The 23,773-nt window shown below is 34.6% G+C and overlaps 2 protein-coding genes across 2 annotated transcripts; both read left to right on the forward strand.

The window, feature by feature from the left end:
* Positions 1,235–22,279, forward strand: LOC109828997 (formate dehydrogenase, mitochondrial). Its single transcript, XM_020396033.1, is given in 7 exon segments — positions 1,235–1,442; positions 2,406–2,577; positions 3,827–3,964; positions 3,967–4,342; positions 4,929–5,053; positions 5,417–5,529; positions 22,002–22,279. Coding segments are annotated over 7 exon segments (1,125 nt in total). The 5' UTR covers positions 1,235–1,355; the 3' UTR covers positions 22,116–22,279.
* LOC109828996 lies at positions 6,647–12,720 on the forward strand. The gene is made up of 2 exons (XM_020396032.1): positions 6,647–9,515; positions 9,656–12,720. Exon 2 carries the CDS (start codon positions 9,932–9,934, stop codon positions 11,339–11,341), a length of 1,410 nt encoding a protein of 469 aa, XP_020251621.1. The 5' UTR covers positions 6,647–9,515; positions 9,656–9,931; the 3' UTR covers positions 11,342–12,720.

Genomic DNA, 23,773 nt, shown 5'->3' on the forward strand with positions numbered 1-23,773 from the left:
TTGTCGTCACATAACCTGCCCAACTATCCGGCAAATGCGATAGAATCAATAGGGCTTGCACTTCGTCATCAAACGTGATGTCCACGGAGATAAGTTGATCAACAATCGTGTTGAACTTGCTGAGGTGCATCGTGAAGGATCGTCCTTTTGCTATCTTGAGGTTGAAAAGAGTTTTGACGAGATACACTTTATTTGCGGTTGCTCGTACATCTTCGTGAGCGCTTCCATAAGCCCTATCGTTGTTTTCTCCTTTTAATATGTTGTGTGCGACTGTCTTAGCGAGCGACAACCGGATTTGCCCTAGAGCCTTCCTATCCAGTATCTCCCAATCATCGTCTGATTCCTCTTTCTTCTGTCCCTTATCATTGCCCATCAACGGGCGATACAAGTCCTTCTGGTACAGATAGTCCTCCATCTGTGACTTCCAGTAGGCGAAGTCTGAACCGTCAAACTTCTCAATCTTAGATTTAATTTCCTTTGTCATGGCTCTCTTTCTCACAAATTTCCTGAACGAAGCTCTGATACTAGTTGTTGGGGGTTCGAAACAATCAAATCGAATCCATACTCTTCCGGATCTTGTGTTTGAGAGTTGAGCAAGAAAGAAATTCACCACAAATCAAAGATGAAAACTTGTAAGAAATAAGAATCAGAAAAAACACACCAGATTTAACGAGGTTCGGCAATGTGCCTACGTCCTCGAGAGCCACACCACAGAATTCTTTGATTAATTGAAGAAGATTACAATGCTCGCAATTGGCCCCTCTCTCTATCTCTCTAAGATTTTGATCTCAAAGAGCCCTCAAAACCTTTTTTTTCGTGTTCTTTTCCTCTCCTAAACTTTAGAGGGACGTGTTTCTATTTATATCAAAACATAATTTCAAACAGATTAGAATTCTAAAACGAGTCTGCTACACCCGGGTGTGGTGCGAACCACACCCATGACAAACAGTGCAGATTCTGCCACACTAGGGTGTGGCAGACACTATACTCATGATAAACATGGCAGATTCTATCATATCCTGTCACATGGGTGTGACAGACACCACACCAGAATGTAATGGAGTATGTCTTGCTTATTTTTCACATGTTTGTTGATTTTAATTCTAGGCTTGGGTGTCACTCTCAAGACCACCAAACGGGAGGCTGCGGCAAAGTTCAAGGGAGGCTGCGGCAAAGTTCAACTCCAAGACGAAGAATAGTACTCCGCCCACGAGCTCCTTGTGTAACCCACGTGTCCTCCACACTTTCTCTCTCTTAATAATTGTACTCTGTACATATTCCCCGTTCTCTCTCTCTGTTAAAACCCTTTTCTTTATCCTTTAAATTCCCCAAAAAATTCTCCCAATTAAACACTAATGGCGATGTTAAGAGCTGGGAAGCAAGTGATTCAAGCACTAGGATCTAGGGTTCCGAGCTCATCTACTTACTCAAAGCAGCTCCATGTAAAAATCTGATCTTTTTTCTCTTAGTTCTGGCTCTTTTTGAAGCGTTTCTGAGTAAAGTTAGTGCCTTTAGTTGATTTCTTGTTCCCTTTGTTTTAAAGTTCCGATCTTGCAACTTTTTGTCTTTGAGTTTTCAGTTCAATTGTTTATCTGCAGAGTTTATTGTTTGCTTTTAACCTTCTCTTGTAATTTAACTTCGCAAAATTAGTATCTTTTGAATGCTGTCTTTAGTTTTTTTTTATCTTTTGTGACATTGAATTTTTTTTTATAGATTTTTCTTTTCTTTTGTCATAGTTAGTTAATTGCATGTTCTGTTTTATTTGATTTTTAAGTTTAATCATGGTTACAGTCATTATTTGCTTGCTATCCAACTGTTAGAAAGCAAAATATAACCTCCACCCTCTCAGCATAACAGTTTTGGTGTAATGGTTAAGGAAACTTTAAGATGGTATCAGGTTCAAATCCCACTGGCTACGAGTATAAAGTGATATTCAAAAAATTGACACCGCTGTGTGAGTCTATGATCAAAGTCTGCGGGGGCATGTTAGAATACAAAATATAACCCTCAACTCTCACCATAACTTCAAAGTTTTGTTGTAATGGTTAGAGGGACTTTAAGACCCACTAATTTAATGATGTTTACTCCATTTTTTTAAAGCTATATCTCCTGTCACTAGATTGAAAATTGAGAGCCTTTTTATGCTTAATTATAGTATTTTAGTGACTCTTTTTGTGGATAATGGAGTAGTTGAGTGATGATAGTTTACTAATATTTATGCTATTTTCTAATTATGCCATCAAGTTCAACCAATTGAAAACCGAAGTACCATAGTTGTGATTTTTAGGCATTGAGTTTGGTATCAAGATAAAGATTGACCTCTTGGGTGATCCTAACATTTTAGTAACTATAGTTTATTGATAATGTAAGTTTATTGATTGATGGTAATTTTCATAAAATTACAGGCTTCACCGGGGAGCAAGAAAATTGTCGGGGTATTCTACAAGGCTAATGAGTATGCGGCGATGAATCCGAACTTTGTAGGGTGTGCAGAGGGGGGATTAGGTATTCGAGAGTGGTTGGAATCTCAAGGTCACCAATACATTGTTACTGATGACAAAGAGGGCCCCAGTTGTGGTCAGTGTATGCAAATCTCAATTATTTGTGATAAGCGCAAATTATAATATGCTAAACCTTAAGACATTTTTTTGGGTCGAAAGTGGTGTTCAATGATTGGGATTAAGTTACCCCTTAACCACAATGAATGCATAAGGTCAGACTAAATTTGATTTGATCTTCATAGTTATACTAATCAAATCTTGAGGCAGCATGTTTTGAGATGATTAAAAGCCTGCATTAGCATTTAAATTTTACAAACAACACAAGTCTTGGTGAACAAACAATCATTTTTTTCTAAAATTTTTAATTGAAAAAATTGTATCATATCCCTTCTTTGTTGTCACATCAATCTACTCATGAGGGCAGGTTCTGAAACAATTGAAAGCTTGCATTAGCATTATCTTATGCAAACAAGACAAGTTTGCTAGAAATCATTTCGTTATTTTTAAAATTTTGAGGGAAAATTTGTTTGATGCCCCCATTCTGGTCTGATGTCTTACTTACCAGGCCAGCAGCAGTCCCTTATGAAGGGGTTAAAGCAAGTTTTTTTTCAGGGGAATGGATTTCTATATGGGGTGCTGCAAGAAAGTAATTTGGTCAAATAGTTTTCTAAAATTAGATAAAACATGGATCAAACAAGGCAGATTTATCTTCAAAACTAGCGGTCTTCCTCAATTTATATGAAAAGTTAAAGAGGCTAAAAATTTTGTTATGGTCGGCTAATTCATATTAAGTTTAACAAATTGTACAATTGCAATGTTAGATAAATAGCACTGTTTTTCTTAGAGACAGTTGACTATGAGTACCATGTTTATTCTCATGACAGCTACAACTACCTTATTGTGTACCTAGTAGGATTTTTTTCCCTATGTCATGACTCATGAATTTTAATAGCGTATATGCATTTTATCCCCATTTATCTCTTTCCTGTCTAATGTGTGTTAAATTGCTTTTATTTGGAAAATTTTCACAAAACTACCATGAACTTTCGGGTGTTTTGCACAAATCTACAATAAACTTGTTTTATAAGAGATAACTACCATGAACTTTTTTCACTAAACTATCGTGCCTAACGTCCGTGAGCGTAAGTTGATATGTGCTTCGCATGTGACAGGTTTTGGACAATTTTCCCTAACGCCCGAGCTTTGTGGCTTGATAGATATAATAAGAGTAGTTTAGACCTTTTATCCAAGACATTAACGTTGTTAGCAACAAATTCCAGTAGTTTACTGTATCTTTGTGAAATTGCCAATTACTCTTTGTTCAGAGCTGGAGAAGCACATCCCCGACCTCCACGTCCTCATCTCCACCCCCTTCCACCCCGCTTATGTCACCGCCGAGAGAATCAAGAAAGCCAAGAACCTCCAACTCCTTCTCACTGCCGGAATCGGCTCCGACCACATCGACCTACCGTTGCCGAGGTCACTGGAAGCAACACCGTCTCAGTAGCCGAAGACGAGCTCATGAGAATCCTCATCCTCGTTCGGAATTTCTTGCCCGGGTATCACCAAGTTATTCAGGGGGATTGGAATGTTGCGGCTATTGCACATAGAGCTTATGATCTTGAGGGAAAGACGATTGGGACTGTTGGTGCTGGGAGAATTGGGAAGTTATTGCTGCAGAGGTTGAGACCGTTTAATTGCAATCTATTGTATCATGATAGGTTGAAGATGGAGCCTGAGCTTGAGAAGGAGACGGGGGCGAAGTTTGAGGAGGATCTAGATGCTATGCTTGGAAAGTGTGATGTGGTTGTGGTCAATACACCATTAACGGACAAGACTAGGCGAGTTTTCGCTTGAATTTTTTTTTTGATATTTTCCCTATGAAATTAAATATTCTACTGGTTTTATCTTTGATTATCGAAATCCAAAATATTTCAAGTAAGCGCTCTTTGTCGATATATTATCATCTGATACAACATCAGTTTTACACTTGAGCAAGCAAATTTTATTTAATATAGTTCCAAGGTCACTTCCTTTAGTTTTAATTTAACGACACAAATAACTCTGCGTTTGATGTATAATGTGTTGGGAGTGTCTTGCATTCATTCAGTTTGATGTGTCAGTTTGGTCTAGCGAAGGCATGAAATAGGATTCAGTTAATTACATAAACTGAGAAAATAGATGACAATCATAGAGAAACAGGTTTCACAAATGTAGTTGCTCTGATAATGAGCAGCCTAAAATAGGAAGGGGGTCTTAGTAGAGCTAAACCAACAAAAAGGATTCATACAATTGATCCTGAATCGGTTTGGGGTGAATTTTTTATTATTGTCGTGTCTCACCAAAATTGAGTACTGTGATTCAGTAGCTGTGTGTTTTTTAACTAAAATTTATTGTTCCTAATTTTCTCTAAATTTGGTGCATCAGGGGGATGTTTGATGCGAATAAAATTGCAAAGATGAAGAAGGGAGTTCTCATTGTAAATAATGCCCGAGGAGCTATCATGGATGCTCAAGCCGTTGCAGATGCTTGTGCCAGTGGTCATATTGCAGGTATCTTTCACTGATATGTTTTCTGATTCAAGAATTAAATAACACTGAGATATATTAAAAAGGAATTGCTTCATAGATGTTAACAATGTTAAGCATGCCAATCATAACAACAACAATAACAAAGTCTTTATGCCAATTTATCGATAATACTACGATCGACACACAAAGTCTACTGTATGTCAACCTTGAGGAAACCATGAGAATTTGTTAAGGGCATCTCTCGAACAAGTTATCATACACATTAGACATCAACAAATTTCACAATAGTAGTACATTTTACTTTTCTTGTAAGGTATATTTTGGTGAGTTTTTATCTTGTAAGCTTTATTTTGGAAGATGATCTGTATTGTTTTTTCTCTTTAGGCTACAGTGGTGATGTATGGTACCCGCAACCTGCCCCAAGTGATCATGTATGGCGACACATGCCCAACCATGCAATGACTCCTCATATTTCCGGCACAACTATTGATGCTCAAGTAAGTTATTATTGCATGTTGTCCTCTCCTTATGTAGCTTTTTGTTTCATAGAAATCGTGAGCTTCTTGAAATCCCATCTACACACTAGAGCTCCAAATTGTAAAAGTTTCAGCGCAATAACTTTATAGCCTAACATGTATGGGGACTTGAAGATTGATACTCAAGTAAGCTATTATTTGCTTATTGTCCTCTCTTTATATTAATTTTGTTTTCACCAAAATGTTCGAGCTTCTTAAAGTCGCTTCCGCTGTACCAAAACTTTGAAGTTAGAAGTTATGCTGAATGTTGAGGGTTGAAATTTTATAGTCTAACATGTCAAATACGTACGAGGACTTCAAGATTGTATCAGAACAATCCGGTTTCAAATCCCTCTAGGTACAATTAAAGCAATTTTTTGGAAAAAGTGTCACCGTGTGTAGCTCAGGTTTTGTAGAGAATGCTAGAGCATAAAATTATATAACTTTCAATCTTGTCACGACTTCACAATTTTGTTGAAGTTTCCTCCACTACATCAAAACTCCAAGTTTAAGTTGTGACGAGGAATGAGAATTATACTTTGATACTTCTAACATTCTACTGCAGGTTAAGTGTTCTTTTCTTGGGTTAGATCCAAGCTTTCTAGCAGAGTATGTATCATTCTATATATCATATATATATATATATATAATATATATATATATATAGATATATATATATATATATATATATATATATAATAGATACATAACACAATACGCTATTATATTCATCCCTCCTACCTACAATTCTACGTATATAATATATATATGACCACATACGTCATAATACCTCTATATCAATCTCCCTCCTTCTAACATTCTTACGCGCCAGTTAAGTATTGTATCTTTTCATTGAGGTTACGATCCAAGCTTCCTCTAGCAGGTATATTTATATTATATTTAATATATATATATATATATATATAATATATATATATATATTATATATATATATATATATATATATAATATATATATCATCACCTCTGTCTACACAATATTCCTCACGAGCTAGCTCTATCGTATCAAGGCTAAACAAGTCCTGGTTACGGTTGGTATTAGAGCCAAGTTAGTCGGTGGAGGAGTCGGTCTGCGGTGGTGAAACCATAAGCCCCGTCAGCCGATGTATATCCACACTGTAAGAAACAACTTGTAGATATTTGTAGTAAAAAACTACTACAAATACTGTATTTTTGATAGCTTTAATTTTGAAGCAACTTCTTTAGAGCTTTAATTCTAAGCTTTTTATTGTTTAGCCTCATTACTTTACAATAGCTTTAATCTTAAGCACTACTCTTGCTTTACTGCTTTCTTTGAATTGAATTTTAATTCTCTACATTTTCTAGTATGATCTAGGATCTCTTGCATCCTCTAGTTCTCTTTCATTGTTCTCATTTTACTTGTCTTCGTTTCAACTTACACAACTTTGTTCTGTGTTCATCTGATGTTGTTGACTGGTGGGGACACTGCGAACTTTTTAGAGTCTCTTCTTTTGCTTTATATCTAGCTTGTTAACCTTTTTCTATCTTCTTTAAGTCTTTATTCTCTTAACTAGTTGTCGCAGTTCACACGGTTTTCGCCCGCTAAGCTTTGTGTGCGCCTAGGGCTTTTCTGTCCGTGTTTATCCCTTGCTGTTGACAGATTAAGTTTTAAAGTCTTTCTTAAGATGTCTAAGTTTCTAAGCTATCTCTCTCCTGACAAAAAGAACACCTTTGTAAGAACCATGTCGGTTAAAAACTCAGAATCCTTAGATTATGAAAATATTGATCAAAGCATTCAAAATTGGAAAATGCCTGAAGTTAGTACTAATGATATCTATTGTAAAGAAGGTTTTAAACTAAAAACATCATATCACGTTAAAACCATTAAAAAAACAAAAACTGTAACCTCTCACACAAAGAAATTACAATTACTTAGTGATAAAGATATCCAAAGAATCACTGAAGACCCTACTCTTAAATTCCTTCATCTTGGTCTTGTTCAAGTGTCTATTAGACCCCTTACTAGAAATGACATCAACACCTCTGTTCTTGTTTGTTTACGAGACGGAAGATTCTCTATTTTTACAGACTCTTTAATAGGTCTAATTGAGTCAAGCCTGAGCAATGGCTTGATATTCTTTAATGCCTTTCCAAACTTCTTAGTTTCTTTATCAGACCCTGGCATCCTCAAAGTTCTAACCTTAAATCTTTAAACCTCTGGATTCAACATGGATATTAATTCTGAGAATATAGCATTAACCTATAGAATCTGCTATAAAGCCATGAACACGCTCACACCTTTAGCTAAGGTGAACCCTGAGAAAGGAGCAACTACTTTATTTCTTACCCACGCTAAAAACAATCTAGTTGTACCACGAACTTTAAAATGGAATGAAATTCAACTTCCTTAAGTTTGGAAATTAAGTCAAGTCATTGAACCCTTACCCCCTGAAAATTCTAATCTTTAAAAAATTATTGAACATCCTAATGGTGATGTCGAGGTTAACTTTTCTTCGTTTAGAAAAATTACTCTTGAAGCTAATGATGAACGACGTACCTCAGTTTCTTCAATTCCTTCTTGAGAAAAAGATTTCTTTAAACACAAAAAACCAATAGGAATTAAATATAATATGGAGCCAACTGCCATTTATGATGATTCTGATTCATCAAGACTAAGTATTAATGTTATTGAAAACTTTGATGGTACACCTCCTTTTGAGATTGATAAAGAATTCCTAAGAAAAGAATTTAATTCCCCTAAAAACCAACACAAAAAGGAATGATTTTTTAAAACTTATGAAGAGGACTTTAGGTCATCAATTCGAGCCCTATATTATGATTGTATGAAAACCATTAGAAAAAAATAACCTTTTTCTTATGGTATGAGTTTATTTACATTGAAGATCAAAAGAATTCTCTTAAACATTTACCTACTGAAAACCAAGCTTATATGCTAAAAAAGATTTCAAATACGTGGAAAACAGAAAAGGATAAAGAAATTGAATCTTTACATTCTCCTCTTGAACCAATAAAAATTGGTAAATCTAAAGAAGAAGTAAATGCTACTCCTATAAAAACTCTTGAGTCAAATTCCAACACAGCCAGACAAGAACATATCTCTCTGGTTATTGAGCAAAATAATTTTACTAACATTCATCTCCAAACCATACGCAAATAAACAGATAGAATTGAAAACATGCTTCTCGACATGAAAAAACCTATCACCAATCAGATATTTATGCCACCTTTTGCTCCTCAAACTTTCACTGTGAATATTAAATTAGGTAATAATAAACCTTTTAAACTAAGTGAAAAATGAGTAATCTTACTGAAGAGTTAACTAAGAGATTAAAAGACTTATCTTTAAACAAATCTCCCGCCATCAATGTTTTGTCAGAATATGAAACTCGGCTTGATAATACAATTGACTATCCTTCTGATTATAATGAAACCATCCAAAACATCAGAAAACAACCTTCTAGCTCAAAGAATTACTATAGAAGACCCACTCCAGCTGATATGCAATTTGAAGAAATAAGTGATAATCATAAGACAAATTTTGATGGTAATTCCCTTGTTGAATGGAATCTTGATGGATATTCTGAATACCAAATTATACATCTTTTACAGGAAATGCTTATTTACGCTAATGCCTGCAGACAACACGGTAATACTGAAAAAGACATTGCAAGTGGAATATGTTCTTCCTTTTCTGGATAATTGCAAGGATGGTGGGATCATTATCTTACTCCAACAGATAAAATTAACATTTTAAATAATTATAAACAAAACCAACTAGGAGAGCCGATTCGCGATGCAAACGGACATTATATTAGTGATGCTGTTTACACCTTACACCTTTCTATTTACCATCACTTTATTGGCTTAACTAATAGCCTTCAAGATAAAGTTAGAGAACAACTCATGAATTTTAGGTGTAAAATCCTTACAGACTTTAGATGGTACAAAGATGTCTTCCTTTCCAAGGTCTACCAATTACATGATTGTAATAATCCTTACAGACTTTAGATGGTACAAAGATGTCTTCCTTTCCAAGGTCTACCAATTACATGATTGTAATAATCCTATTTGGAAAGAAAAATTCATTTCGGGTCTTCCTTTCCAAGGTCTACCAATTACATGATTGTAATAATCCTATTTGGAAAGAAAAATTCATTTCGGGTCTTTCACCCTTATTTGCTGAAAGAATAAGAGAATCCATTAAAGAATAAAGTAATGGACATATACCTTATGATCAAATTCCTTTCGGAGAATTAATTCAAAGAGTAAATACTATTGGCTTAAAACTTTGTAATGATGTAAAAATTAACAATCAATTAAGAAATCAAAACCTTTTAGGAAAAAGGGAATTAGGAGACTTCTGCTATCAATTTGGTTTTCAAATGGAAAACCCAAAAATTAGAAATTATAAAAAACGACAGAAACCAAGAAGTATAAAGAAAGAAGAATCTCCTAAAAGAAAGACAAAAAATACTAACAAAACCCCTACTTGTTATAAATGTAAAAAGAAGGGGCATTATGCTAATAAATGTCTACAAAAAGATCTAAGAACTAAAGTCAATGAACTTCTATTAGACTCCAAAGATTTCACTACAGAAGAAGTTGATAGATTTGTTAATACTTTGAATCTTAGTGATAATGATTCCTCAGATCATGAAGATCTACGCAACAATCTTTGCACTTGTTTTAACTTTTCTGAAAGCTCTTCGGAAACTTCCCAATTAAATAATTTAAACGAACACGAACAATTTATTCTTGACACTATTGATGCTATCACTGATTCACAAGAAAAAAGAATGCAATTATCTAAATATCTTGAAATGACCAAAAACAAGGGAAAAAATTTAACAAAAGTTCTTGAGGAAAAGAAAGACAACGAATATTTTACTTTCTCTGAAATCATAAACAGAATCCAAAATGAAAAAAAGATTGAGAATAAAGTAAATCTTGAAGAACTTCAAAAAGAACAAGGGAAAATAAGAATAGAACTTCTTGAACTAAAACAAAAAATAAAAATTTTAGAAACTTACTTAGAGAATAAAACCATAGAAGAATCTGAGGGTTTCATAGAAACAAACACCTTTGGACATGAACAAGATAACGAATTTATAAATTCTATAGAAAAATATGTTCAGAAAAAATGGAGATGTAATATCATGCTTAACATTATGAACGAATACTTTGTCCAACACACAGCCCTTATCGATACTGGAGCAGATGTAAATTGCATTAGAGAAGATCTTGTGCCTCTTAGATTTTATGAGAAAACATCTCATCTTGTCAGTGCAGCTAATGGACAAGCTCTTAAAGCCCGATATAAACTCTCTAATGTTTACATTTGCAATGGGGGTCAAAAAATCAAAACTTCTTTTGTTCTTTTCAAAGACCTCAATCAAGGTGTTATTTTGGGAACTTCTTTTATCAATAGTCTTAAGCCTTTTATTGTAGATGCTCATGGTATACATACGCAGGCTGGAGAACCCAACATCTCTTTTTGGTTTAATAAAGAACCAGAAAAGATGTTAGTTAACCGCTTATTCTCTGCTTTAGAATTTAAAGAAAAATTTATAAATGTTCTTTCTAATACTGAAGACAAAGATTGCCCAGACTCTTTTAACACAAAAATTCTTAATAATAAAAGGCACATTCGTCTTTCATATATTAAAGAATTCTCTCGTATCCTTTTTGATAAAAGATATTTTAATATACCAGTACAAATGGATGAAAATCTTCTAACCTTCTGCAAAGAAGAAATTGAAAAAAATTATCAAAGACAATTTGATAAAAGATGATTATAACACATACTGTTTGGACCCTGACAATTACTCTGAACATGGAGTTGCTAGTCAAATTATTGATTACAAGAACTCAAATAATTTGGTCTGAGTAAATTATCAAGTACCAGAATATCAAATTGAAAATATTATACATGGAAGAATTTTCTCAAAATTTTACATCAAAATGGGTTTTTGGCAAATGCAGATTTTAGAAGAAAATAGATGAAAAACTGTTCTCATTCTTCCTTTCTCCTTTTATACTTGGAGGAGAAGGCCGCCAGATTTTACTCATTTTCAACAAAAATATCTGAAATTCTTAGAACAATATCTCCATGAATGTAGACAATTTGTTATCCTGCTGCCTACTGTAATAATTCTCTTTTCAAGTAATTTTGAAGAACATTAGAAGCAACTAGAAATATTCTTTCGTTATTTTAATGAAATACTAACCTCAAATATACATTTTCAAATATTTTGCAGAAAAAAATGACTCATCAAGCTTTAATCTTGCAAGCTAAAGGAAAATCTCATTGCTTAACTCCAACATCTCCTGTAAAAAGGACAAAATACTTTTATGATCCAGGATTAAAATATCCTGATTATATGCTTGTTAATAATCTATGGAACAGCATCTGCGCTCAAGAAAAAAGGCAAATCAGAGTTCATATGACTCATCTAGTCAATCTTTTAAAAGAAAAGGATGAGCAATTTCTTAACCAGAACCATCAGCTGAAAGAAAAATTTATAGATCTTTTGTATGAGATTAATTATCTCTATCCTTATTCCAATAAAATTACTCTAACATCTCACGAGATGTTTCAAATCCTTGGAATACCGGAATACATTCAACAAAATATCTGCATGGAACGTCTTAACATAGGGCAACTATGATCTAAACTAAACATTTTGCCTTAAGATATTCAAGATGTTATTAAAGCAAAAGTTGAAGATGACAAATTGTCTCCTTTTTAAAAGATCACAAGGAACATACAATTCCTATAACAGGTGGCTCTCCCAGATTCGCGATTAATCTTCATGGCATTCCTCTTTACATCCCGCTCATAGATGCTGGACTTGTTTATGAGTTAAGAGAATCAAGGGAACCTCCATTCTTCTACAATCCGATGATGCTTAAGGGTTTACCAGCCATTATCAAGACTGTCATTTTTTTGTCTCCAATAACTCTGGCACATCTTCAATTTAACATCACAGCTACCCTACATGAACGAAGCGGTCCTGACTATTTTCCAAGCCTACAAATATGGGAAATTACTACAATCTCTGGACTTCATCCAAGGGGTTCAAATTTCAAAGAAGAATGCTATGATACAGACTTGGATCGTTTTTAAAGTACCATCTGGTTCTACAAGAAACTTGAGTTTTTATTCGAGGATTATTCCTACTTTATGACTGACGTAAAGTACCATCTGGTTCTACAAGAAACTTGAGTTTTTATTCGAGGATTATTCCTACTTTATGACTGACGGACTTCGAATTATATGCACCGACATTATTGAGTTTTTATTCGAGGATTATTCCTACTTTATGACTGACGGACTTCGAATTATATGCACCGACATTAGCATGGGTGAAACCTCACATCACAGAGCTACTAAGGCAGTCATTAATAAATGGATGACTAATCCTCCTATTGGGCCAGAAACCAGAGAAGCCTATGACGTTTTTATGGGAGCAAAACAATATCAAGAGCATGTCTTTGGTCAAGAAGAAGAACCCGCTTCTTCGAATGATATATCAATCGATAACGACTTGGTCGAGGAGGTAACACATAGATGAGATGACATGTGACATGCCATTAACTTATGGAAAAATTCATATACCATTAATATATGGTAATTACTGATTAAATATCAACGATTTAAACACTAAGTCGATCAATCATTATCTTTTTCTAAGTTTAAAAATAACTAACTTTTATATAAATTTTAGCTAAAAGAAGCAAACTGCAGATGAAATAACAGCCTACATGCCTACACCCAGCCTGCTTTGGATGCTTAAAGATGAAGCAATTTTTGTCAAAAAGGCTAGGCTACTCTACATCTCTTACGTTTTGACAAAATTAAAGTCGGTGGGACCCTCAAGCTAGAAAATATTGTAATGAATAGCAGAAATGAACAATAACGGCGTGAACAGTAATGAACAGTAACAGCAAAAAACAGAAGTAAACTAAAGTAGTAGTATTTACATAAGTGATAAGACGCTTACAAACTTGAAGGAAAACTTAAATACTTACAAACCAGACGTGCAGTGATGAACCGTAGTAGTAGTAGTAGACTAGTAGTAGTAGTAGTAGTAGAGCACACCTTTTATCTTACAAACACTCAAAAGAAAACTTAAAAACAAACCTCTCTCAGACTTAGACTAGAAACTGAAAACTTAAAAACGGAGGGATTTCTCTAGAGAGGATCAGACTTCACTCTCCAAAACGCCTCCCCTTAACCCATCAACTTCTTCTCCTTTTATATACTTCTTTTTGAACTATGCAAAAGATTCCTTTCATATCCATCAAAGCTTGAGGGTCCCACCGACTTCAATTTTGTCAAAACCTAAGAGATGTAGAGTAACCTAGCCTTTTTGATAAAAATTGCTTCATCTTTAAGCATCCAAAGCAGGCTGGGTATAGGCTGTTATTTCATCTGCAGTTTGCTTCTCTTAGCTGAAATTTATGTAAAAGTTAGTTATTTTTAAACTTAGAAAAAGATAATGATTGATCGACTTAGTGTTTATTTTAAACTTAGAAAAAGATAATGATTGATCGACTTAGTGTTTAAGTCGTTGATATTTAATCAGTAATTACCATATATTAATGGTATATGAATTTTTGATCGACTTAGTGTTTAAGTCGTTGATATTTAATCAGTAATTACCATATATTAATGGTATATGAATTTTTTCATAAGTTAATGACATGTTACAGATCAATACCATAGCAATCGTCGCCATTGTTATATGCACTATCCATAGGAGTGTCTTCAGGTTCTGGTTCTTCTTTGACAGGCTCTGATGTTTCAGTAGGTTCTGAAGTAGAGGATGCAGTATCCATAGGCCCTAGTATCATAAGCATTTCATCATAAGTTAATGATTTTAATTTTTCTTCGCTCGCATTCGGATATTGTAGCGCGAATTTATCATATATGCTTTCTTGAATAGTCTTCATATCAGAGCTTCTAGGATTCGATTTTAATCTGTATTTAGTGCTGTAGTCTAGGAGTAACGAGCTCTTTCTTCCACTTAAATAGTTTGTAATATTCCATCGATCATACCATTTTACAGAAATACTTCTTGCAAAATATGATAGTAGGTCACTGTTCAAGGTACAATCCCAATCCCATTGCATAATCCAAGGGAGACCAAATTTCATAGATATTTGAAGTATATCTCGTGGAGATAAATTCCTTCCTTGTTTTTTAAGGATTTCGTTTGGTAGTCATAGATATTTGAAGTATATCTCGTGGAGATAAATTCCTTCCTTGTTTTTTAAGGATTTCGTTTGGTAGTATTTCTTTAATTGCTCCAAATTTAGGGAGATAAATTCCTTCCTTGTTTTTTAAGGATTTCGTTTGGTAGTATTTCTTTAATTGCTCCAAATTTAGCCCAGAAGGTTTCAATAAACCAATTTGGTAGATTCATTTGATTCATAAATCGTATCCACCATGATGTCTTCCAAGATGATTTTGAATGTACAGAACATGTTCCCAAGCAGCTTGATAGTCCTAATAATTGTATTGTTAGGGACCAATATGAGTTTTCTCTTTGAACTTTCGTGGAACATTAGGGTTCCCATATGAGTTCCATTCATTTAACGGAATAATATGATATATTCTTAATTGAGAGTAGCTGTATTCTTTTCCTTGATATTTATGATGAGCAAATGCACTTTCTGTCTCTTTAAGTATCTTTTCATAGTAATGGGTGGTTTTACCAAACATTGTCGGAATATAGTAATATTCTTTAAGAAGAAACTTTGATGCCATTTCAACAGGCAATAAAGACTTCAGATCATCCATTAGAGCCTTGTACTATGACTTTATGCGAACCATCAAGCAAAATTATATTATTCCGTTAAATAGTATGACTTCATGTAACATATTTATTGCCTTATACCATCAAGCAAAATTATATTATTCCGTTAAATAGTATGACTTCAGATCATCCATTAGAGCCTTATACTATGACTTCATGTAACATATTTATTTATCGGATCAAATCATCGATCTCCAATTTGTTTATCTTAGTCATTAAATGTAGTGTTAAGTTAAAAAAATACAATAATATATTGTTGATTTGGTAATAAAAATATAACCAAATACTTAATATTTAGATGACTTGTATAAGCTCACCTAAGATCAATCATTCTTCACCTTTATTTTTTTCCTGGACAATTATACAGTAGTGTCTTTATCGTCTACATCAATTATGATATCAAGTTGGATATAATAAAGAGCAAAAGACAAGACAAGAGTCTAGAAGTATATTAGAATATACTTGGATCTAGAAATATATTAGATATACTTGGATCAATCAAATTATATTATTACTCATAATTAATATGCATTAGAGACAAAATGTGTTGACAATCTTAAACTATAAAATAGACTGTATCGGCCCTCTAACATAACTTTTTTAATGCAAGCAACTCTCAAGATTAATGTTAAAAATCTATTGGGGTTAGGAATAAACAACTAACAGGTTTGCAATTCAAGCTAGGGGAACGTATTACATTCTTAAAAATTATTAATCTTTAATTACTTTATTTGTTTATAATAACATGATCTCATTATTAACTAACTACAAGGCCTAATACATTATTATTTTTGGGTGTTCAAGGCAGGCAGAGGACCCATGTGAGTCCTCATCGTAATGAATGTTATACATGTTGTGCACGGCGGAAGCGGTCGAATCACACACAAGCCAAACAAGAGAGATCACAACCAAAATACACAAGCACAATCACCAAATAACACGAGATTTACGTGGTTCGGCAATTGCCTATGTCCATGGGGAGAGGATGAGGAGATTCCACTAAATCAAAGAGAGTACAAAGGGTTACAATCTCACAAAACTCACAAACTAACCCTCAATCAAAGCTCTTAACTTGCTCACAATATCTCCCTCTCTTAATGCTCAAAAGTCTCTAACCTCTGATTACAACCCCTCACTCTTTTTATGATTGATTCTAATCTCCATATATATAGAAAAACTAAAATCAAAACAGACTAGGAATCCTAAAACAAATATGATTGATTCTAATCTCCATATATATAGAAAAACTAAAATCAAAACAGACTAGGAATCCTAAAACAAAAAACAAAACAAATTAGGAATCCTAATAACGAAAAACTAAAATCAAAACAGACTAGGAATCCTAAAACAAAAAACAAAACAAATTAGGAATCCTAATAACTTCATGTTACCAAAATAGATTAGGAATCCTAATGACCTCATGTTACCAAAATAGATTAAGAATCCTAATAGATTAGGAATCCTAATAGATTAGGAATACTACTATCCAACAATTCTCCACCTCGGCAAAATATTCCCAAAACTGAGCCGACACCAACATGGGCACCAATGCGTTGTCTCATCAAATTCGGCTGCACCAATGTGGTTGCCTACGTACCCTCTCTTCCAAGGGATCAAGCCGCCCGTAGTTTATTCAAATGGCCTCCAAAGGCCCCAAACAAATAGAAGAGCACGCAACCCTCCTCCATCATCGCCAAATCTGCGACTGATAGCACCTCCAATGACCTCAAACTGAAACGATCCAAACACCTCCACCTGAGGTGAACCAATGGTCATGTCCAAACTGTGCCTATCAGCTGCACTCAAATCAATCAACCTTTTATCTGCATTCAAATCAACACGATTCCCAATCTGTGTCACATCAGCTGGAATCCCAAATGATGCAGTATGATCTGGAGTCTTCACCCAACGTGGAGTAGCATCACTCTCCACCCGCTGTGATGTCCTAAAGATCTGATCACCACTCTCCACCTCTGAATCCTAAATGTGCTATCAGATCAAATCTCACATCCACGATGTGACCAAGTGTTGGGTAGCCAAACATCCGACGTAACCCAAAATCTGAAGCAGCTCCACCAGATCCTATATCTCTATATGCAGCACTCGGCAACCTATACATAAGATGACCCAAACATGACGTAGCCCGCACACCAATGCCAATGCTCGATATCAAACGTCGATCCTCCTCCAGAAAGGAACAGCTCCCAAAATCTGCCATCTCATCACGTCGCCTTAAAGTTTTCATACCAATGAAGTATCTCCTATTGCCGTGAGCTCGGCATAATCGCAAGAAAGAACCCCTACCATAATCAGAACGTCGGGTTACCTTTCTATCAACACACTTCCTCCATTTGTTGTGGGCTTCTAGGACTTCACACCAATGAGATTTGGTTGCAACCCACTAATGCCTAGAACAATCCCCAATTGTGAAAACCACATACCTATTACCTCCTAATGATGCTCTCTTGGAAGGCCCTCAAATGCCTGAATGAACACCCCTCAGAAGACCCCTCGAATGATGGATAGAAGTGCCAAACTTCACCTCAGTCTTCTTGCTCATACCAATGGATTCACAGGACTTCAAACTGCAGGTCAAAGCACTCCTCAACAATCTATATACGACATTACCAATCAAATAACCCAGCATCAAATAACGTCACAGTCTAGCTGAATCTGATGAAGTCATCTCCCTATCAATCGTCGTGATTCCAAGCAAATAATACAAATTACTCCTTCTGACGTCTTTCATCACAATCATGGACCCCAATGTGACCTTCAAACGTGCATCCACCAAGGTCATCCTATAGCCTGCTGTCTCCAAAGCTCCAAGTGAAATGATGTTCATCTTCAATTGTGGAACGAACCTCACTTCATTTAACTCCCGAATCACCCCATCACTCATCCTAATCTGAATAGTACCAATACCACCAATAGAGCATGCATGTCCATTACCCATGAGCACGACATCCTCTCTTTCCAACTTCTAAAAGCTGAAGAACCAATCCCTCCTATGGCAAACGTGGTAAGAAGCACCCGAATCCAACATCCACTCTGTAGAGTTAGCAACACAAACTGACGGTAGTGCGGATAACGAATAGCCTGAAGAATCCGAATCTGAATTGTTGCCACTAGTCTTGACAACATTCACCTCTGAAGCTTGTACAACTTTCCCCTTATTCTTCTCAGTTCGATCTAACTTTGGGCATTCAACTTTCCAATGTCCATTTTCTTTACAAAACACACACTGATTTCTACGAATCACACTATGTGCACCTCTAGACTGCGACCTCCTGCTTCGGTTTGAATCATGGCCTTGAACTACTAATGCATCTCCCGATGCCTTCTCGGAGGACTCATCAACACTTTTCTTTAACTCATAATTCACCAACGCTGAGGTCACTTCCTTATAGCTAACAGTAGTTCTTCCATTAATCATAGTGAGAACAAAGGTACCATAATCATCCTCGGGCAACGAACACAAAAGTAGCATCGTCTTGTCTTCATCCTCAATCATAATATCCACATTGGCCATGTCTGAAAATAGCTTCGTGAAGTTGTTAACATGCTCCCTGATGGAAACTCCACTCTTCATCTTGAACTGGTAAAACCTCTTCTTTAAGTGAAGCCGATTCTCAATGCTCTTAGTAAGATACTTTTCATTAAGTGTTTTCCACATCTTCTTCGCCGACGTCTCGTTCATCACATCATAAATAAGATCCGACGTCAAGCATGACCGAATAACTCCACACGTCCTACTATTCATCTTCTTCCAAACCATTTCTTCTATATCAGCAGGTTTCTCTTGCAACTCAAGAGTCTCTTTCAAGTTTTGAGCGTTCAACACATCCATCACTTGGCACCTCCACCAACCGAAATTGATCTTGTCATCAAACTTCGGATCATCGATCTTCATGTTATTGATGCTCAAACTATGTATCGTCTTCGTAAGAGACGACCCTGATATGCTTGTTTCACCCATGTTGTAGATCTAACTCTTCAAATAAAAATCCAACAGCGAATCCTTCGAACAAGCTCCCAAGTCCAACCCGGAGCTCTGATACCACTTGTTGTGCGCGGCGGAAGCGGTCGAATCACACACAAGCCAAACAAGAGAGATCACAACCAAAATACACAAGCACAATCACCAAATAACACAAGAGATTTACGTGGTTCGGCAATTGCCTACGTCCACGGGGAGAGGATAGGGAGATTTCACTAAATCAAGGAGAGTATAAAGGGTTACAATCTCACAAAACTCACAAACTAACCCTCAACCAAAGCTCTCAACTTGCTCACAATATCTCCCTCTCTTAATGCTCAAAAGTCCCTCTAACCTCTGATTACAACTCTCCTCACTCTTTTTATGATTGATTCTAATCTCCATATATATAGAAAAACTAAAACCAAAACAGACTAGGAATCCTAAAACCAAAAACAAAACAAATTAGGAATCCTAATAACCTCATGTTACCAAAATAGATTAGGAATCCTAATAGATTAGGAATACTGCTATCCAACAATACAAATTAAGTACAAAGAAAAAATGAGGGTTGATCAATGGTGTAGTTAGTAAGGGGGAAACTCCAGCAGCTTAATTTGGGTATGTAGATATATTATAAATGAAGATGAAGAATGATTGTTTTGAAAATAGTGAGTGTGTGGGGGTAATTAATATACTTTTTATTTGTGTGGTTTTCTTCGTTCATTTTTAACATATCCATGGTCCTGTGGATATATATAGCTATATCATTGCTACTCTTTTTTGGTTTTGTGGAAGAGTTTGGGTGTAAAATAAAATAAAATTATCTAATCCGATTAAAGTAGGACCATATAGGTTAAGCCCATGCATGAAATTTATTTTAACTAACATCCATATGTAAGTATTACAGACTTACAGTTTGTATTGAGATCTAAGGTACGTGTGAGATTCTCTTTAATTTTTATACAAACATTATCTACTTTAATAATAGTAGTATAATTAAACTTTGTGATCTGAAAAAAGATTAAATATACAATAGCATTAATTACTTTAAAATAATCTAATCTAATCTAATAAAAAAATAGACGAAAGTGATGTGAAAATTATTGCAATTTCATAATTCATAATTTTTAAATAATCTAATCTAATTCAATAATTTAATCTAAAAAAATAAAAAATAAAGACGCGTACATGTTGAAGGAGATGAAAGTGCTATGAAAATTATTACAATTTCTCATATGAAAAAATGATCAAATGTACAATATAATTAATTACTTTAAAATAATATAATCTAATCTAATATAAAGAAGAAAAAATACTATTGTTTGTTTTCTTGTGAAGGGAAGCAATGACGAGAAGAGGATATAGAGGTGTTGGTCACGATGTTGGATTGGAGCACTTGCAATTGAACCTCTTTTTACCTCTTTTTTCCCCTAAGAAAAATAATTAGGGTTAGGCAATCACCATGAATTCAGAACTTGGGTCTCTTATTATTTTAATCTTCATATTAATTAAGTTTGGGTTTCTTTTGTTTTTTTCTATCTGCTGCCTAAAAACGTGGAGAGAGAGGATCATTAATTGCTTATTTTGTTAATTTTAATTATACCCTTTTGTAATAAATGAATATCTTTATTTTGATCAAGATCTTTATCAAGATTCACGATCCAACGGTTAAAAACTTTAGTGGACCGAGCACTCAGTCCACTTAAGTTGACAAGTGTTAGTGTTTCCCCCCCCTCTCTCTCTCTCTATATATATATATATATATATATATATGAGAAAAATGTGTATGTTTGGTACCAAACACAAGTTTTTATGCTTGGTAGTGAGGTGATATATTCCTCTCCACTCATTGAATCGGGGCCAACATTCACATGAGTTGGGGAGTGGTTGGGAATTGGAATGAGTGGATGAGAATATGACACATCACTACCAAACACAAATTATAAAAAATGGGTATACTTGGTACCAAACATAAGTTTTTGTGCTTAGTAATGATGTGACATATTCCCCTCCATTCATTGAAATTGGAGACCCATGTTCACATGGGATGAGGAGTGCATGAGGATATGCAACCATTTGAATGAGTGGAGGGGATTATGCCACTTCACTATCAAGCATAACTTTTTGTGCTTGATACCAAGCATACCCATTTTTCTCATATATATATATATATATATATATATATATATATAACTATATATATATATATATATATATATATAGCAGACTCCTATCAACTTAAGTTGATGTCCATCAAAGTTTGTAGCTACGCATTTATTAATATAAAACACATTTTATATAATACAAGGATCCCTAGGCAATATAAGTGGGGTTTAAAACTTTGGTGGACACACTATTCACTATCCACTTAATTGACACAAGTTTTCACCTATATATTTATTATATATATATATATATATATATTATATATATATAATAATATATATTATATATATATAGTATATAATTTTAGTTCATTTTATTTTTTGAACTAGCTTGAAATACATACAAGTAGAACTCGGTCCTGGGTTGTTCTGTTGCGCTATTGAAGTTTTTTCCCCAGTTGATTAAAAATCTTTTAAGTTATGGTGAAAAGTAAGAGTGATAATCCTGTAATTCCCAACTTGACCTGAGTTGAAATGATTGCAGCTAAGGTATGCCGCCGGGGTGAAGGATATGCTGGATAAATATTTCAAAGGAGAGGACTTTCCTCCACAAAACTACATTGTGAAGGAAGGGAAACTGGCAAGCCAGTATCTCTGAATGAATTGCACTGTAACTTTTCAGATAAATTTGGACAAAGGGTTTTAAGTAGAGAGTGTGATGCTTCACAAGAAATAAAACTTTATATTTGCTTGTTGTGAACCCTCAAATTTTCTCAGTTTCATCAGTTAATAAAATAAGTCCTGCTCCTGCTTTACTAGAAATGCTTACTTATATATCTGATTGTATCAGAGCTTTTCTTTTTGGCATTGAAGAAAGCATAATGCAGGATGTGATTTTGTTGAGAGAATTTCTATGGGAAGGCTTGATGAGTTACATATGTTGGTTGCATTAGAACTGTCCTTTGGATTAGATGCAATTTTTTGCGATATTAGTTTCACAGATCTTTCATTTTTTTAAAACTAGCTGCACAAAATTTTCAAGTGTTTTGAAATTAGTTGGAGATTGGTTGAAATTGATGAAATATTGTCATCTTTAATATTTATGGATGTAATAATAACTATAATGTTATGCATGGTGCTGATTATGGTTGTTGATTTTGGAGAAAAAGAATTCCCCCTTCTCCGAATTGAAGCGGGAAATGAGAGTGGTGGGCTTAAGTTGGTTGGGTTTTACCGAAGAGGGTCTAACTGAATTGATAAACTGTTTACAAGTAGTATTTCAAAGTATCAGGTTTTACTTTCTTGGAAAGTACACACTGGAATTTAATCTTCTAAAATACTAGAGATCGTGTATTGATGGGGGTGTCCTTTAGCCACACTTGGCGGTTTGATACCCATGATACGAAGGATCATGTGGAAGTTCTCTCGTCATACCTTAAAAAATAACGTTGGTTGAGTTTTATATTACGAGGGTAATTTGATAATTATGAACAAGTAACATAAGTGTATTAACAATTTGGACGGTAAATGTAATTGAAGGAGTAATCTCTCAAAACACTTAAAAAGATTATATCTGGGGAAACCCCTATGTTTGTCCATGTTTCAATTGTCAATTGTACGTTTGGTTTGGGCCAGTAGATAAGAATATCTTTATAAAGAGTTGGGCGGTGGTCATTATCAAAAATTTCTTTATGGACCATGCTTGCACTAGAGTCCTAGATAATATGGTAGGTCTAAGTCATTATTTGTTTCCTTATCCAAAATAGCATAATGCTAAAAGATTCTTTGTCTTGCTTTATCTCAATGAAAATGAAAAATGAAAATGAAAATGGAAATGGAGGAGTTTTTTTAAGACCATGTTTGGTAAACTTTATAAATAAACCTTTTTATGAATATATAAAATCATTCTTGGTAGTCTACCGCGAGTGACTCAGACGGTTAGGAGGTTCCAATATGATTTTCACGGTCTTGATTGGATTCTGGTTGGATTTTGAAAGACGAAAAAGAAAAAAACATGCTTTGTAAGAGGGCAGAGCAGTCAAACTATAAGTCAACCCTCTTATAAGGCTAAAAAACAAGCTGAAATATCTCAACTTATAATTCTTCTTATTTATAACTAAAAATAAGTAAATGAGTAAAAGTTATAAGGCATGATCTTTGGCCCCTAATAAGTATACCCCTTAAAATCTCTTCCACTGCATCATAACATTTAAATTTGGGGGTGGGGGTTGAATATTATTATATTTTTGGGAACTATGAGAATTCCTCATTGCTTATAATAATTTTATACTTTAATATTCATTCACAGATATTAAC

This window comes from Asparagus officinalis, chromosome 1 (genome assembly GCF_001876935.1).
Source record: "Asparagus officinalis chromosome 1, Aspof.V1, whole genome shotgun sequence".
In the NCBI taxonomy this organism is placed as follows: Eukaryota; Viridiplantae; Streptophyta; class Magnoliopsida; order Asparagales; family Asparagaceae; genus Asparagus; species Asparagus officinalis.

Coding starts and splice junctions, on each gene's coding strand:
- LOC109828996 (XM_020396032.1), top strand. CDS start 9,932: ATGGAAAACCCAAAAATTAGAAATTATAAAAAACGACAGAAACCAAGA.